The following is a 15,862-nucleotide window of genomic DNA, read 5'->3' as shown; positions in this document are numbered from 1 at the left end:
CTGTATTGGAACAACTGCTATTATGTTAGCGCTTTCATTAATAATTGTTTATATCCTATAGTTAACCATTTACCTTACTTGCTGCTATATTTTTAACCTGGATAACTAATATGTCAATTGAAACCACATGCTAAGGTGGAGAAACTAGTCAGATATTGTTGTAAGAATAGCATGTACAAATAACATGATCAACTGAGGAGGAGAGGAAAGTACTTTACTGTGGATCCATTACCATTTATTTTCTCTACATTGGGAACAAGTTTGTCACATATGTGTTATATTGCTACTATATCTGGAACTATATCCTAACAAGCTACTAAGAGAATAGAGGCCCCTGCAGTTGATAGCGAAATAAGCTGTTGCTGGAGTATGTCAAGTTTTTAAACTCACCCCTGGAAAACGGATAACCTTGTTCTTCAGTTCCAATGAAACAAAGTTCCTGTGAGCTATTAGAGTCTAAAGTGGATCCAAGGAGACAATATTATTTAACGAGGATCCAAGGAGACAATATTGTTTAAATCCTTTTTGTGTGTGTGAGTAACAAATTAATGAAGTTTGAACCTCATTTCAATCATATGGTTCCCTACAAGTGCACTGTAGGTATAGAGTGACATTATTTGAACAACAAAGCACGCTTTATCCCGAAAAATAATTGGACTATTTTTTAGTGTATAAATTGTTATGGTATATGTTTTTTTATGAAAACAATATATATTTTTTAATAAGAATAAATATCTTTTAAATAAGATTGATTTGTGATGGTATAATTCTCTTGGTAAAGGAGATGTGCGCTTTTCTATTTTTTTCTTTTGTTTAATATGTCAATTCATTGATTAGATTAGCAAATGCTTGTTAACATAACATATGTCAGTTGGTTTTTTTGCTTTGTTTTGTTTTTGTTTTAATTTTTGTTTGTGTTATAGAAATCTTCCAATAAACACAATTAAAAAAAAATATGTCACTATTAACATACTGGGGTATATTTACTAATCTGCGAGTTTGAAAAAGTGGAGATGTTGCCTATAGCAACCAATCAGATTCTAGCTGTCATTTTGTAGAGTGCACTAAATAAATGACAGCTAGAATCTGATTGGTTGCTATAGGCAACATCTCCATTTTTCCAAACCCGCAGTTTAGTAAATCTAGCCCACTGTGTCATTGTACATAATATATATCAAAGCAATTGTTAAGTGACTTAAATTAAAAGTAACGAACAGGCCTAGATAGTTCTCATTTTCATTATTTTAACAAACAGTCCACAATGAAAGCTCTTGTAGCAGATGATCCCAAAATATAACTTTGTAGATTTAATAACAACAGTATGAACAATTTTTTAAATGTTTTTCAAAAATTAAAAAATATGGCTTTTTGAGAAAATCAAAATTTTGATTTTGAAAATTTTACAATTTCATTTTTTATTGAAACATACTGTTGTATTATATATCATATAAAAGCCCATAAAAATGAGACCTTGCCCAAGTCTCTAGCTCAATTAGGTGAGCTACAAATGCACTAAAAAAATTGCAGCTTTAAAGGCATATAAATTCAAAACCAGTGTACATATCAGCCTAAGATTTGGGGGTTTTCTTTACACCCATGGTAGCATTTATTATACCAAATTTAATTACAATCTGAAATGTTCAGTTTGAAACCCTCTGTCGATTTGATGTGGAATCCATCCATCTTACTCATTCCTTGAAACAGGCACAAGTTGTTCTTTGACTACCATCTCCATGGTGCAGTTTATAGCATTGACCCAGTCCTTAATGTTTTGTGACTGGCTGTCCATGTAGATAGTCAGCTGAGACTGCCAATAACAAAATAGAAAGTAGAGGTAATAAAATACACCATGGAGAAGGTCATCAAAGAGAGAATTACATCTCTTACAGGTGAAGACTTTTAAGAAGCGAGAGTAAAGTCCACAATGACAATATTTTTTGGCATGTATGTACCACTGGGAAATGAAAAATTATGCAAATATAATTTTTTCATGCTCCGATCTGTTTTCATTCTCTATTGCACACCAAGAAAAAACATCAATGTGTACAAAGGCTGAAAACATATACTTTCAAACAATATTAGCTTATGGTTGTCCTAGATTCTAAGCAGACAAAATGTAATTGTTGATATTGTAGGTTTGGCCTTCTGCTCTTTACTTCTTACCTGATAGGTCCAGAATACCAATGCACGAGAGCAGACATCTAAAACAATCTCCGGGCGTAAACCAGCCAGCATCATAGCTTTATGTTCTTCTGAAGGGCTAAGCTCAGTTCGTACAATATCCAGCTTACTGGAGAGTGTACTGTTACAGGCTGGGCAGACAGCAGGGGATCGGCTGAATTCTCCACTTCCATGCTGGTCACAGAAAATATGTGAGCAAGCTGTGACCCAGGCACGACCAGATAACTTTACCCGGCACTTGGGAAAGTTGCATAGTAAAAGATCATCACATACTGACATAGCTGCTAGACAGAATTACCTGCAAGACACAAAGTAATATATGCCACTTTATACAATAATGTTAACAACTCACACATGCATGTAGAGCTATATATTTTACAACCAAGAACATTTTATTGGAAAATATGTTACCTATAATTTAAAAATTGAACCAACATAACAAGTAGAAAATTTAATAAATCTTGAAGAAAATAAAAAGTTGCACATTGTATATATGCCTCGTTTTCTATCCCAGGACTTAAAGGCCAGGTTTTGAACAAAATAACTTCTGCAATGCTAAGCTGAGTTATAGACAAGAGCTGGCATGATAATGGAAGATGAAAACAGCTTGAACGCATGTCAAAGTAGTATTCACTGCAGTAATAATAAATGCAGGATAGACTATGAACATTGCATGTTGTATTTTTTTTTCTGTGTTTCTATTTTTGTCTAAAATCTTTTGTCATTGTGACCTTTGCTCACTATTTTGAAGTGTTAAAGTTGTGTGCATCTTCCAGTGAACAACTGTCAGAATGTACCCTTTATGGGTATATAAGCACAGGTGATCTAATATCTGCACACAGGGCCTGACAAGCCAATAGGCTGACCAGGCTGCAGCCTGGGGCGCTGGAGCCTGGGGGGCGCAGCGTCACGGAGATTCATTTTTTTTCACTGTCTTTTTTTTTTTTAATTTAGGCAGCGCCGGGCCTGCATCATCGGGATCGCCCCTGGTGTAAAGGGGGCAGCCCGACTGTCACTACATGACAGGCAGTCTGGCAGCGATCGCTGCTAGCTGCCTGTCAGGACGACCGCGGGAGCTTCTTACTGTGGTCACGTGAGATCATGACTTCCGCATCTCACGTGACCACAGTAAGAAGCGCCCGTGGCTGTCCTGACAGGCAGCTAGCAGCGAGGGGATGGGGGCGCTGCGGCGGTAAAAGCCTAGGGCGGCTGGTACCCTTGATCGGGCCCTGTCTGCACACAATAGATAACTATGTCAACCCCTATTTTTTGTGCTCCTGGTTCAAATGCAGAATAGGCTATGAATGCAATTTGTTAAAATAATGCTTTTAAAGGAATGCTTGCAACCTAGAAATATTAGGTTAGGGCTACACAGAGTGACATAGCAACAGGGGATACAGCAGGCCAAAAGGAACTGCTTGAAGCCCATATGCAGCCGTATGCCAGTCTGCGACAGAAGAGGTGCTGGGCGCACTTGCCAACACTTCCCTGTCACACAACACAGCACCAGTGCCCAGTCCCCTCTTCCCTACCATGGCGTCTATTAAATTGGAATAAGGGGCCCAGACAGAATCCTGGTAGTGCTGTGTCCTATATGCCCACCTGGAACTAGTGTTATTGTCTGGAGGTCCACTCAGAACTGAGACACTCACAGCATCCCTCTAGGATCTCGGTACAAGGGGGTCCACTGGATACACAAATGATATGAAAACACTGTGTAACCATGTGCAATTGTATATATTTAAAAAAGTATGTTTGGTCTTGTATTGAAGTAAATTTTGTTTCTGTTAAGTGATCTGTGTGGCTCTAGATTGGTGGTTTATATTAATATATAATAATTAAGGGTGTGCACCGGCCACTTTTAGTGTTTTGGGTTTTGGGTTCTGATTAGCTTGAGGTTTTGGGTTGTGATTTGTTTTGCAAAAACATCCGACGAAAGGTTTTGGTTCTGATTTATTTTTTAAAAAAGCATAAAAAGGTGCTAAAAACCAGTTTTGTGTTTTTTTTTTTTCACTCCTACGCTATTATTAACCTTAATAACATTCAATAACAATCATTTCCACTAATTTCCAGTCTATTCAGAACACCTCACAATATTGTTTTTAGGCCAAAAGGTTGCACCGAGGTAGCTTGAGCACATAATGCCAAAAAAAGAGGTACAAGATGGAATTGTTCTGGGCCCTCCCTCCCACCCCTCGCGAGATTGGACGCGAGACTTGGACGACAGAGCCTCGTTTTCAATTTTTTGCCCGCCGGAAATATCCGAACAGTGCTCGGATCCGCACTGTTTGGGTGGGCTCGGATTAGCGGAATCCGAGCCCGCTCATCTCTAATAATAATATATGAATATTTATACTTATAAGCATAAAGGAGAGTACCTGATTTATCCACAAATGTAACATTTATATAAATTTAGTCCATGTTAGGACAATAGCTTCATTAAACTAGTGCTACTGAAGGCTCCATACAATAAAGAATAAAGGTTTTCACAGGTCGGTGTACAAGTTTCCAGCTAAACATTTAACTACAGCATTTCCTTTCACATTTACTATTTCATTTCCTCAGAGAACACCAGTAATTTCCTGTTACTTGCTATGAATGGTCCAGACAATATATGTACAATATGCGTTTATTCTACAAGCAACGCAGACACGCATTAGTTTGCAGACTGCCTACTGCTACACAGTATGAATAATTGTGAACTAGTTTTACACATGTAGTGAAGGGAGACTGAGAAGACACAACAGCCTTGCAGCACCGAGCCGTCCGCCGTATATTAACAACTACGCAGTATAACATAACCAGCCAATGGCAGAGCAGCTCTTATCCACCACATCAATCACAGCAACGTCAGACAACGAGACGGCCGCTGTGATTTGTCAGGAGCTCTGTCCATTATCCGTGGCGACACGGGCGTATAAGGATTGTATTAAGATAACATTATCTTGCGGTAATTGCGTTGAGCTATCACTATAGTCTGAGCTGCTGTTTAGTGGACATACGATAACATGCATATTTACTGTTAGTACATAGACATACTTGCCAGTGTTTTCGTGCTGTTTTGTGTCAGAAATTTTACTCTTTTTTTTTTTATTTGCAAAGTGAGGTATTAGTTCATATTTTTAGAGCATATTTTGATTAAAATATGGAATATTACCTCATACTTATATTTTGCTACATACATTCAGATTTGCAATCGGAAGTATAAGCACTGACAGTTGTTCTTGCATCTATGAGGACAGATTCAAGTAATAAAAAATCTGCCCGAGTTGCTTCCGGAACGGCCGCAAAACACCTCGCGCATATTTTTTTTTGTACAGAAGTGACGCTGATTCTTGGTTGCACCCCATAGAGGTGCGAGCAAAAAATCTGTGTTACTTTTTACCGATACCGTAATATCGGTAAAAAGCGCCCCAAAGAGTTCTGTGTATATACATATATATATATATATATATATATATATATATATATATATATATACATACATACACATATATGCACACACACACACATGAAGTGTCTCATACCTCTTAGCTGAGTTATGCTGGTTTGTGTCCTAACGCTATTAGTGTTTGGCTGTGCCTCCCTCCTTATATGATTTTATTAATAATTATTTTCCTTCTATTAGTGCATGCCAAGAAAAATGTACTAAAATGTACTACCTTTTTTCTTTTGCTTATTTAAAACATAATGGACCTCATTTAGAGTCGGACGCAAAGTCTGTTTTAGGCGCAAGTGTCCAAGATGAAGGGGGATTTGGTGCTTTCTGCACATGCATGATAGTGTTTTTTTGTTGGATGCGCCTAAAACGGACTTTGCGTCCGACTCTAAATGAGGTCCAATAAGTGCAGTTTATTTTCATTTAGAACAAGTTTAGACTACTTTACCAGCCACCTGATACAAAAAATACCTATTGAAACATTTAAAGCGTGCTGCAAATGCAAAGATTCCAATTAATTTGAGATCCACCTCTCTATCAACACTAAAAGAGTGGTGGTTCTCAAGACTTGAGTTTTACAGGAATATGGATGACATAATCCTCTCCTCCTCAGATAGGTTTGAAGATCTCTGTGCCATTTGGATCAGATGGTTAGAATTCAAATAAACCGAGAAATATACCAGCTTGTCTAAATAGCTGTTATTCACTACGGTACAAACTACAATAACTGCCTGAACCCCCCTTAATATAGTTTAACCTATATACACCCAACATCTCCAGTTATTAGGTCCCTGGCCCATGTGATACCTCTTTACCTCCCCCTTCCCCCACACCCCATACTTTGTGTTGTTTTGTTATATTATCATACTATAAACCTGTTTATCCCGCACCTCTGACATTGCAGAGGCATCTTGACATTATTTTTTTTATCCTGGGACCTCTTTAATTGCTACAGAGGTTATTAGAACTTTTTATTTCTGACTTTCTTTTTTTTGTACATGCGTAGAACTGTTATTTTGTAGCAGCATTGAATCACTTGTACAATGTATGATATTACTTTTGTTACACTGTATAACATGTTGCTCCTTCTGTTTCTTTTTCTTCAATAAAAAAGTTTTTGCAAAAAATAAAATAAAAGTTTAGCTTGGGGAAAATTGCATGGATTAGAAGGGAAGATGTACGTTTTTGTAATTATTTTCTTGTATTTCTTGAGTTATACATTTTTGAATTAGTTTCCTCCAATAAGTAAATATTGACCTTTGGGGTCATTGCAAATATATATTAAATTGTCAGCAACTGTTACAGCTACAGAAAGATTGCAAAATAAAGCAAGTGTTTATTCACTCCTGCAATGATAATGTGCTCACCAGTCCCAGGGGCTACACGGAGGCAGAAACAGATTGGATATGATGCTGTCGATTTCACGAGTTGCGGCGGTACACCTCATCCTGGTCGAGATCTAGCAGCCGGGCACGTGCATTAGTTACAATGCACTGTTATTATTCTTTTGGGGTTATCTTTGTGGCATAGAGTAGGAGGGTGTCGGGACATCCTCCAACTCCAGGGGGAGCTCTCGTATGATTTTAATTTTTTCATTTATATACTTATACATGTGCCTGGTTTATGATATTATATAAGCTAGTACAGTGGTTCCCAAACTTTTGCAGTTCGCGGCACCCTTAGAGTCTCCATAATTTTTTTAAGGCACCCCTCCAAAATAATTACCGAGCAGTCCTGTTTTAGAAGTAGTTGGGTTGTAATAAGTATTTAGGTCAGGACAGAAATGCTTATTTAGTTGTATGCAAAAATGCCCCTCTGCATCCAGGCACTCTTCCCTCTCTCACGCTGCCCCCTCTGCCCTCTGTCACGCTGCCCCCCCTCCTCTGCCCTCTGTCACGCTGTCCCCCCTCCTCTGCTCTCTGTCACGCTGTCTCCCTCCTGTCACGCTGTTCCCCTCCACTGCCGCTCTCACGCTGTCCTCCTCCTCTGCCCTTTGTCACACTGTCCCAGCTCATCTGCCATGCTGTCCCCCTCCTCTGCCTCTGTCACGCTGTCCCCCTCCTCTGCCCTCTGTCACGCTTTTCCAGCTCCTCTGCCCTCTGTCAAGCTGTCCCAGCTCATCTGCCCTCTGTCCCCCTCCTCTGCCCTCTCATACTGTCCCCCTCCTCTGCCCTCTGTCACGCTGTCCCAGCTCCTCTGCCCTCTGTCACGCTGTCCCCCTCCTCTGCCACGCTGTCCCAACACCTCTGCCCCCCTCCTCTGCCCTCTCATGCTGTCCCCCTCCTCTGCCCTCTGTCACGCTGTCCCAGCTCCTCTGCCCTCTGTCTCCCTCCTCTGCCCTCTGTCACGCTGTCCCAGCTCCTCTGCCCTCTGTCACGCTGTCCCAGCTCCTCTGCCACGCTGTCCCAGCTCCTCTGCCCTCTGTCACGCTGCCCCAGCTCCTCTGCCCTCTGTCACGCTGTCCCAGCGACTCTGCCCTCTGTCACGCTGTCCCAGCTCCTCTGTCCCCCTCCTGTCTGTCACGCTGTCCCAGCTCCTCTGTCCCTCTCCTGTCACGCTGTCCCAGCTCCTCTGTCCCCCTCCTCTGCCACGCTGTCCCAGCTCCTCTGTCCCCCTCCTCTGCCACGCTGTCCCAGCTCCTCTGCCCTCTGCCACGCTGTCCCAGCTCCTCTGTCCCCCTCCTGTCACGCTGTGACTCTCCTCTGTCCCCCTCCTGTCACGCTGTCACTCTCCTCTGTCCCCCTCCTGTCACGCTGTCACTCTCCTCTGTCCCTCTCCTGTCATGCTGTCACTCTCCTCTGTCCTCCTCTGCCCCCTCTCACTTTGCCTCCTCTGCCGCGCGCCAGCCATAAAAAGCCAAACAGAAACACTTACCAATCCGCGCGGCGCCGGGACCCAGCATCCTCCTCTCTCACGCAGCTGACAGCTGACAGCTGCGGGAGAGAGGAGGATGCAGGGTCCCGGCGCCCGGCGGATTGGTAAGTGTTTCTGTTTGTTTTTTTATGGCTGGCCCGCGGCACCCCTGAGACAGCGCCGCGGCACCCCTGGAAGCCCTGGCGCACAGTTTGGGAACCGCCGAGCTAGTAATTAATTAGTAGCCTCCTGAGGTCAGCCCTGTCCTCCTCGACAGGTTCATTGGCTCCCAAGGCTCATAACGGGGAGCTAGCCCGTCTGGTCCAATCCAACTGTAGAGCTACTGTAGCACAAATTTCTGGAAAAGTTAACGCTGGCTATGATAGAAAGGTTGAAAGGCAAAAGGACAGAAGTTTCTTTTGATTGGGTGCACTCAATCCTCTAAACTTAACCACTTAGTTAAACAAGTTTTAATACCATCTTTAAAACGTAACTTTTATTGACGTATATAAAAAGCGAAATATAAAATAAAATTGTGCTCATAGATAGAAATGTGATTAAAATGATCTGGATGCACACTAATATTATACCTATATGGTCTTATTGCATAGACCATATGGTATGGAGGTTTAAATTTGGCAAACCTGCAGATATAATCAAGAGTCAATTGTATAGATGACCTGCAGTTACATGGATCTATTATAACGATTCTATGATATCTGATAAGTTAAACTTGAGGTGGTCTAATTGCCACTTGACTCCTTAATGATTATAACATACAGCAGAAAATTTACACCACTTATGATAGAAAGGTGTCAGAAAGCACAGTGCATCGCAGCTTGCTGCGTATGGGGCTGCACAGCCACAGACCGGTCAGAATGCCCATGCTGTCTCCTGTCCACCGCCGAAAGCATCTACAATGGGCACATGAGCACCAAACCTGGACAATGGAGCAATAGAAAAAAGGTAGCCTAATCTGATGAATCATGTTTTCTTTTACATCATGTGTACGGGCAGGTTACCTAATTCCGACATTGGAAAGGACGGCACTTAACATGTCGGCAGGCTAAATGCAGACATTTCCATTCTGCTGACAGGTTGACAATATCGATAGTGTTATTGGCAACATTCACAAAGTCGCCAATCACATTGTCGACATTAAAAGTGCATTGGTATCAGGTCCGCCAGCTATACACTATCGACATTGTCAACCCGACATTTCCAATGTTGGAATTATGACAGCCACCCCTTCATGGCAATAGTATTCTCTGATGGCAGTGGCCTCTTTCAACAGGATAATGCACCCTGCTACAATGTAAAAATTGTTTAGGAATGGTTCGAGCAACCTGACAAAGAGTTGAAGGTGTTAACTTGGCCTCCAAATTACCGAGATCTCAATACGACCGAGCATCTGTGGGATGTCCTGGAAAAAACAAGTCTGAGCCATGGAGGCCCCACCTCGCAACTTACAGGACTTTAAGGATCTGCTGCTAGCGTGTTGGTGCCAGATACCACAGGACACCTTCAGAGGTCTTGTGGAGTCCATGACTCGATGGGTCAGAGCTGTTTTGGCTACACAAGGGGGACCTACATAAAATTATGTTGTTTAAATGTTGTGTCTGATAGGTGAATATTCCAACTGTCACTGAATCAGGACAAAAGTCCTGAAATCAGGACAGTTGGAAGGTATGCATTCTGCTATTGTGTTTTTGCATGATTGTAAGTCACCATTTATTGTCATTTAATTTTAAATGATAAAGGCTTCTACTTTTACATTCTGGCTCTAAATGAGTGTCTCAGAGAAGGACAGTATGCATTCAATCACAGTATCAAGAGGCTGGAAGTGTATAGAGACATCTCTTTTCAAAACTGAAATCCACACCAAGGTAAGTAGTTATAAGCCCAATATTAAATGTTTTATTTTTACTATGGTTCTACATCTTCTAGATAGGCAAATGATACTCCCTGGAATAAGTCAATGCTATAAACAACACCAGAGAAAAAAGCATTCCTTGTAGGGGCACAATATATGACGTCTTGCTGGTTCAATGGAATTGGTATTACTATGTAGCTTAAGGATAAATTTGCCAGTTATATTTAAACTTATTTTAAGTGATTGGCGTAAGTCCAGCGGGGTCCCCAAAGGCTTCCAATTTAGATGTGTTGCGTTTATTGAGGGGCACCTCTGACAACTCCTGAAGGACTTCAGTGAGGGCCAGTAGTGAGGTCTAGGGGCTAGTTACAAACAGCAGGACGTCGTCTGTAAATAGTCCAAGCTTATGGTGTATATACCAATACATGAATCCCTGATTGAGTCAGACCTTGGGCTGGGGGGCATCCTCCAACTCCAGGGGGAGCTCTCGTATGATTCTATTTGTCATTTATACATGTTCCTGGTTTGTGATATGACCTATGCTAGTTCCCAGCTAGTAATTAATTAAGCAGCCTCATGAGGCTGATTGTCAGCCCTGTCCTCCTCTTTTCTGATTTGTCCATCATAGTATTTAAGGCAGTGAGGACTGGGCCTCACTGCCGGTTATAGTTCCTGCTCTGTGCATACTTACCTGCTCCCTGCTCTGTTCCTCTTCTCTGACTTTGGATTGATCTTGCCGTGTATGACCTTGGACCGTGCACTTGACTATGCTATATTGCCTGTGACCTTGCTCTCTGCCTGTTACCTGGATTCGTTGTTTGCCGCCAGCCCTGACCTTTTGCCTGGACTTCACCACCGCTGCCCGCTGTACCCCTTGACCTCGACCCGTTTGGACTTTGCTATTCTTCCACCTGGCCCTCCCTGCGCTGCGGTAGGGTTATAAACTTGTACTACTTTGAGCTTAAGACCTGGGGGCACGTTCAGCTCTACAGGAAAGGCGGCTGCTATAGGCGAAGACCTCTGTGACCTGTTGTACAAGTTTATGACACTTGCCGTCAGCCATAACAGTTATACAGTCTCTAATAGTATGATGCAAACTGATTTGCAATATCTAAGAGATTTGAGATTTTACCCTGTTTATTAATTAAGTTTCCACCCTGTTTATTACATTCTTACCCTTTAACTTACGGACTTGCGATCTATTTACTCTGTTTCCCAGAGTATATTATTTTTGGTTGAGGCAAGCTATAGCTCTCTAAATCTAGGTATTGTATTTTTTTCCTTCATTCTACAAGATCTGTTTTGAATTTAAGATTATAAAGATTTTCTGTGCTCGGTTTTCAGGTTATTATTTAGTTTTCTAAGTAGTTTTCCACCTGTTTGTTTGTTTTCTTAATTCTAGCAGCTATTTGAATTGCTGCACATCTCATAACTGCCCTAAGTGGACACAAATGAGTGAATACTGAGGTATCTTCTAGAGATCTGGGGCCTGATTCATTAAGGACCTTAACTCAAGAAACTTCTTATTTCAGTCTCCTGGACAAAACCATGTTACAATGCAAGGAGTGCAAATTAGTATTCTGTTTTGCACATAAGTTAAATACTGACTGTTTTTTCATGTAGCACACAAATACTTGATAGCTTATTTGTACACTGAAATTTAAGGTTGATATTTGTGTGCTACACAAAAAAACAGTCAGTATTTAACTTATGGCCCCTGATTTGTAAGTAAGTGTTGAAGGCCTCTTACATGACCTATTTCCCCTCCGTAGATGTCAGTAAGTACTCATCTAGTCTCCATGATCTAAGGGGGTAGTGTTAGTTTAGAGATCCCAGCTCCATATCAGAGGGGCATGGTCATATCATGTTGTAGGGAGGATACATATTTTTTAAATGTGTTGGCAAGGCCTTTTATGTGATAGAAGTAAAAATACGGGAATATGAATTAAGGATCTGAGAGAAAAATGTAAAGTCTTTGGTATTGGTGTGTTTAGCTCTCTAGGCATCACAAAGGTCAAACTCAGCAAGAGTCTGTTGAAGGCACTTTATAAACTAAGCTTAGTGTTGGGGGTGACTTTGCAGAGGAAGATCTACCTAGTTTAGTGTCAGGAGCTCCAGCCCTAATTTTTTAATTTCCAAGCGTTTTTTCTTAAGAAAATTGATTTTTTTTTTAGAGTTAGGAGCATAGAATTATACTACAGTAATATATTTATTACCAAGTTTACCAACTAGAAATAAGTACCAAACATAGTTATCAACTACTTCTTCTCTAATGTGAAGGGGCAAATAGCACTAATTAATATGGCGATATCATTTTGTTTGAGAGGGCCGTTCAATGAGTATCCGGTGGGTTTTTGTGATTAGTGAATTTGAGAGGGGAGTGGATCAGAAATGTTTTGTTTTTTTATAGCAATTATGTCTACCTTTTTGGAGGCAAGGAATTTGATGACAAGTTTACAGTTATTTGGGGAGTTTAATACTTTAGCATTAATTGAGACAAAAGAGACCATGATTAAATATAAAGTAAGATTAGGGTGGTTGTTCCCAGACGTACAGTTATGTTAATAATTAGAGATGTGGTGAGATATCCTTGTGTGGAAGATAAGCAGTGGGTGGGGTTGGATGGGAAAGATTCAACAACTTGAACAGAGGTTGAAACAGAAATAGTTTTTCTAGAAATTAAGTCATTGTGTGATGTGACTTATTCTTCCTTTCATTTTTGATGTGGCTAGTGCGTACGCCTAATACCATCATTTTATTTACTGTCACTCTGAATTCAGAAGTTATGTCAGGGTTTAGATGTTAGTAAAAGTTGGATGAAACAAAGAGTGACAGGACCATCAATTTCCAGTGTTGAGATGGTATCTTGGCGAACTGTTTGATCTTGTTGAGATAGATCAGGAAGTAGACGAGTAGCCACTCGTGCATGGGCCCATTTCATAGTATTGTTTTGGGTAGACAGGGAGGACCGATAGTATACATGAGTTTTTTGAACTTTTAGCTTGAAATTCACTATAGAGCTTTAAGACATGCTAAACTAGAATGTTGTCAGATATAGGCCCTCTGATGGATTTTATCAGGAACATTTTCCTAAAGACTTAACAAATTATTCTGCAGTTCTCTTGGACAACCACTAGAGGGCAGCACATATTAACTTTTATGAGTTGTTTGTCAAGTCTTGTGTTCTTGAGAAAATGGTTTTATTGCAGAAGTTAGTTGTAGGTAATATTAAGTAAAGTATGTTGATTATATCTCAGAAAATAGAAAAGGCCTAACTCCGGTTTGTTAAAGGACTTTTTTTCCAGGCTAAAAATCGCTGATGTGCACCTTATATGCTGCTTGAACTGGTAGGCCTGCTGGGATTTTTTACTTGCAGGTTTGTTGATGCTGCCTTGCTGGTATAGACCTCCCATTTGCATTTCTGGGTAAACAGCAGATTGATCTCCTAATCGTGAGAGAGGCTATGTTGCGGAGAGAATGCTCTCTCCGCCGATGTGATTTATCTTTCGTCGAGCCGTTCTATAGGGGAAGATCAAGTAGGTCTTGTGGTGTAATGCAGACTAGGCCGCAGGATCTTCTGTGCGAGCCGTTGTCAGGAAGAAGTCTGCACATTGGCTGGGAGAAGTTCCCTTCTTGGCTCACCAGACCTGTATAGCTTGTGTTGATCAGGAATACGGCATACTGATGCTCTGACTGCTCCCAGGTTGGTGACCAGAGGGCAGAATGTGATGTGGACCAAATCTAATAGCTGGCTTCTGGCGAGGCCTTGGCCACAAGCTGTAACTCTCTGGTTTGGGCGTGGTGAGTGGCAAAATATTAGGCTCTACATTAAAAGTGAGCACTACTAGACTTGTTGGTGGTACGATGGGCTGCTTTGGGGATCGGAAAACCCTGATGAGTATTGATTTTACAAGCTTTGTGTAACATACCTCCCAACACAGAGACATGGAGAATCGGGACACCATAAGTCATGCCCCCAATATGCTCAAACCCCGCCCCACAACATGACCAAATTATTTCCCAAACACTCTCCGGCCCATTTCTGCACACACTGCTTGACACTTTTGTGGATTTAACCTCACTTTTTATTGAAGACCTGTGAGTGTATTATATATATTTTATATACTCAATGAATATTTATTGCAATATATTTCTCAATATTGTTATCATGGGGATATTTTTGGTTATTGTCCAAGCTTAGTTGTGGCAGAATTAATTGATGCTGGCACTGCTGTTTTCATTGCATAAACTATTCACTGATACTGACATGCTATTGTTCAGGATCAATTGTGCACTGTCACATAATGTGCAGCTCTCACATGTGTTGTCATTAACTTGTGTATCCATCAGTGAATACTGTGATGGCTGCCACTAAAGTTAGCTGCTGGAAGGTTCACGGGAAATGCAGGGTCCAATTGACAACACATTTTATGTGTTTAGGGTAAAATTCCACTATGTTTGCTGTATCATATCACTTTTCCCCTCTTGATTTGCATTTACAATGAACTTTCTTCTCTTAAAATTTAACATAAAAGTTAAAAAAAATAAATAGATTTTTTATTAGGAGCTGAAAGGGGCATAGGGGAAAGTAAATTTTGGTCTCACCCTTGCCAGGGCCGCCATCAGAAGGATACGTGGAGTATTCCAGTAAGGGGCCGCCGGGAGACCCCAGTGGGCTCGCTGCTCGTCGATGATCCCAGCTTCTCTTCATGTCTATCCACAGTACTGACAGCCAGGCCCGCTTCGCCCACACAACTGACAGGGGTGCGGTCCCGACAGTCACTATGCAGACAGGCAGCCTAACAGCAAATTTGATGCTGTTAGCTGCCTGTTAATGTAGGTGAGGTTCTCTTAGTCTGGTCTTGCGAATTTTACCACATCTCACGAGACTTGACTAAGTACTCTCCGTCCCGCACTGATAGGCAGCTAACAGCATCAGATTTGCTGCTAGACTGACTGTCATGTAGAAAAGGAAGACTGCTGTGACTGAGGTAAGTGAGTCTGGGGGAGATCGCTGCAGGGGATGATGTAAGAAAATTGGCTGCAGGAGGAGCAGATAGCCACAGAAGAGCTAAGGAAAACGGCTGCATGTGGGGGGAGGGGGTGGGCTGCAGGTGAGAGGTAAGGAAAAGGGCATGATCTCTGTATTGTGTGGCATGTACAAGGATGTTCCCTGTGGCCTCTCTGTTCACTAGAATGCCAGAAACTAGTCAGATGGGGCTTGTAGATGTTTGTATTTGATTATAGCTCTTTGGCCACAAATGTTCATATATTACCTATATATGCCTGTGCTATGGGGTAGTTTTTGTGGCCATAATGGAGTGTTGTGTATGAACTAAAGATCCTAATCATTCAAGGTTTAGTAACATGTAGCATTATATTACAATTTTTGCACATTTTCAACAATATTCAGGAGTATTCCTATATGCATATACATTGGTGGTGGGTGGAGAGGAGGGAGGAGCTATGGGTGTATTAGCCTAAGGCGGCCAGAACCCTAAATCACCACACCACTA

General features: G+C 41.4%; 1 protein-coding gene across 2 annotated transcripts in view; it reads right to left on the bottom strand.

Moving 5' to 3' along the window:
- Positions 1–4,978, bottom strand: part of CCNB1IP1 (cyclin B1 interacting protein 1) — a 49,409-nt gene extending 44,431 nt beyond the window's left edge. The window contains exons 1-2 of one of the 2 annotated variants that reach the window (XM_075192164.1): positions 4,894–4,978; positions 2,164–2,479 (exon numbers count right to left, since the gene is read on the bottom strand). In XM_075192164.1, coding sequence (XP_075048265.1) covers positions 2,164–2,460 — 297 coding nt within the window. In that variant the 5' untranslated portion in view covers positions 2,461–2,479; positions 4,894–4,978. The remainder of the gene's footprint in view (positions 1–2,163; positions 2,480–4,893) is intronic. The other variant, XM_075192155.1, reaches the window with a different exon arrangement.
- Between the last annotated feature and the right edge of the window lie 10,884 nt (positions 4,979–15,862).

The sequence above is a fragment of the Mixophyes fleayi genome, chromosome 1 (genome assembly GCF_038048845.1).
Source record: "Mixophyes fleayi isolate aMixFle1 chromosome 1, aMixFle1.hap1, whole genome shotgun sequence".
In the NCBI taxonomy this organism is placed as follows: Eukaryota; Metazoa; Chordata; class Amphibia; order Anura; family Limnodynastidae; genus Mixophyes; species Mixophyes fleayi.
Note: the sequence above shows the minus strand (reverse complement) of the source record. Positions and strands in the feature narration are given on the sequence as shown.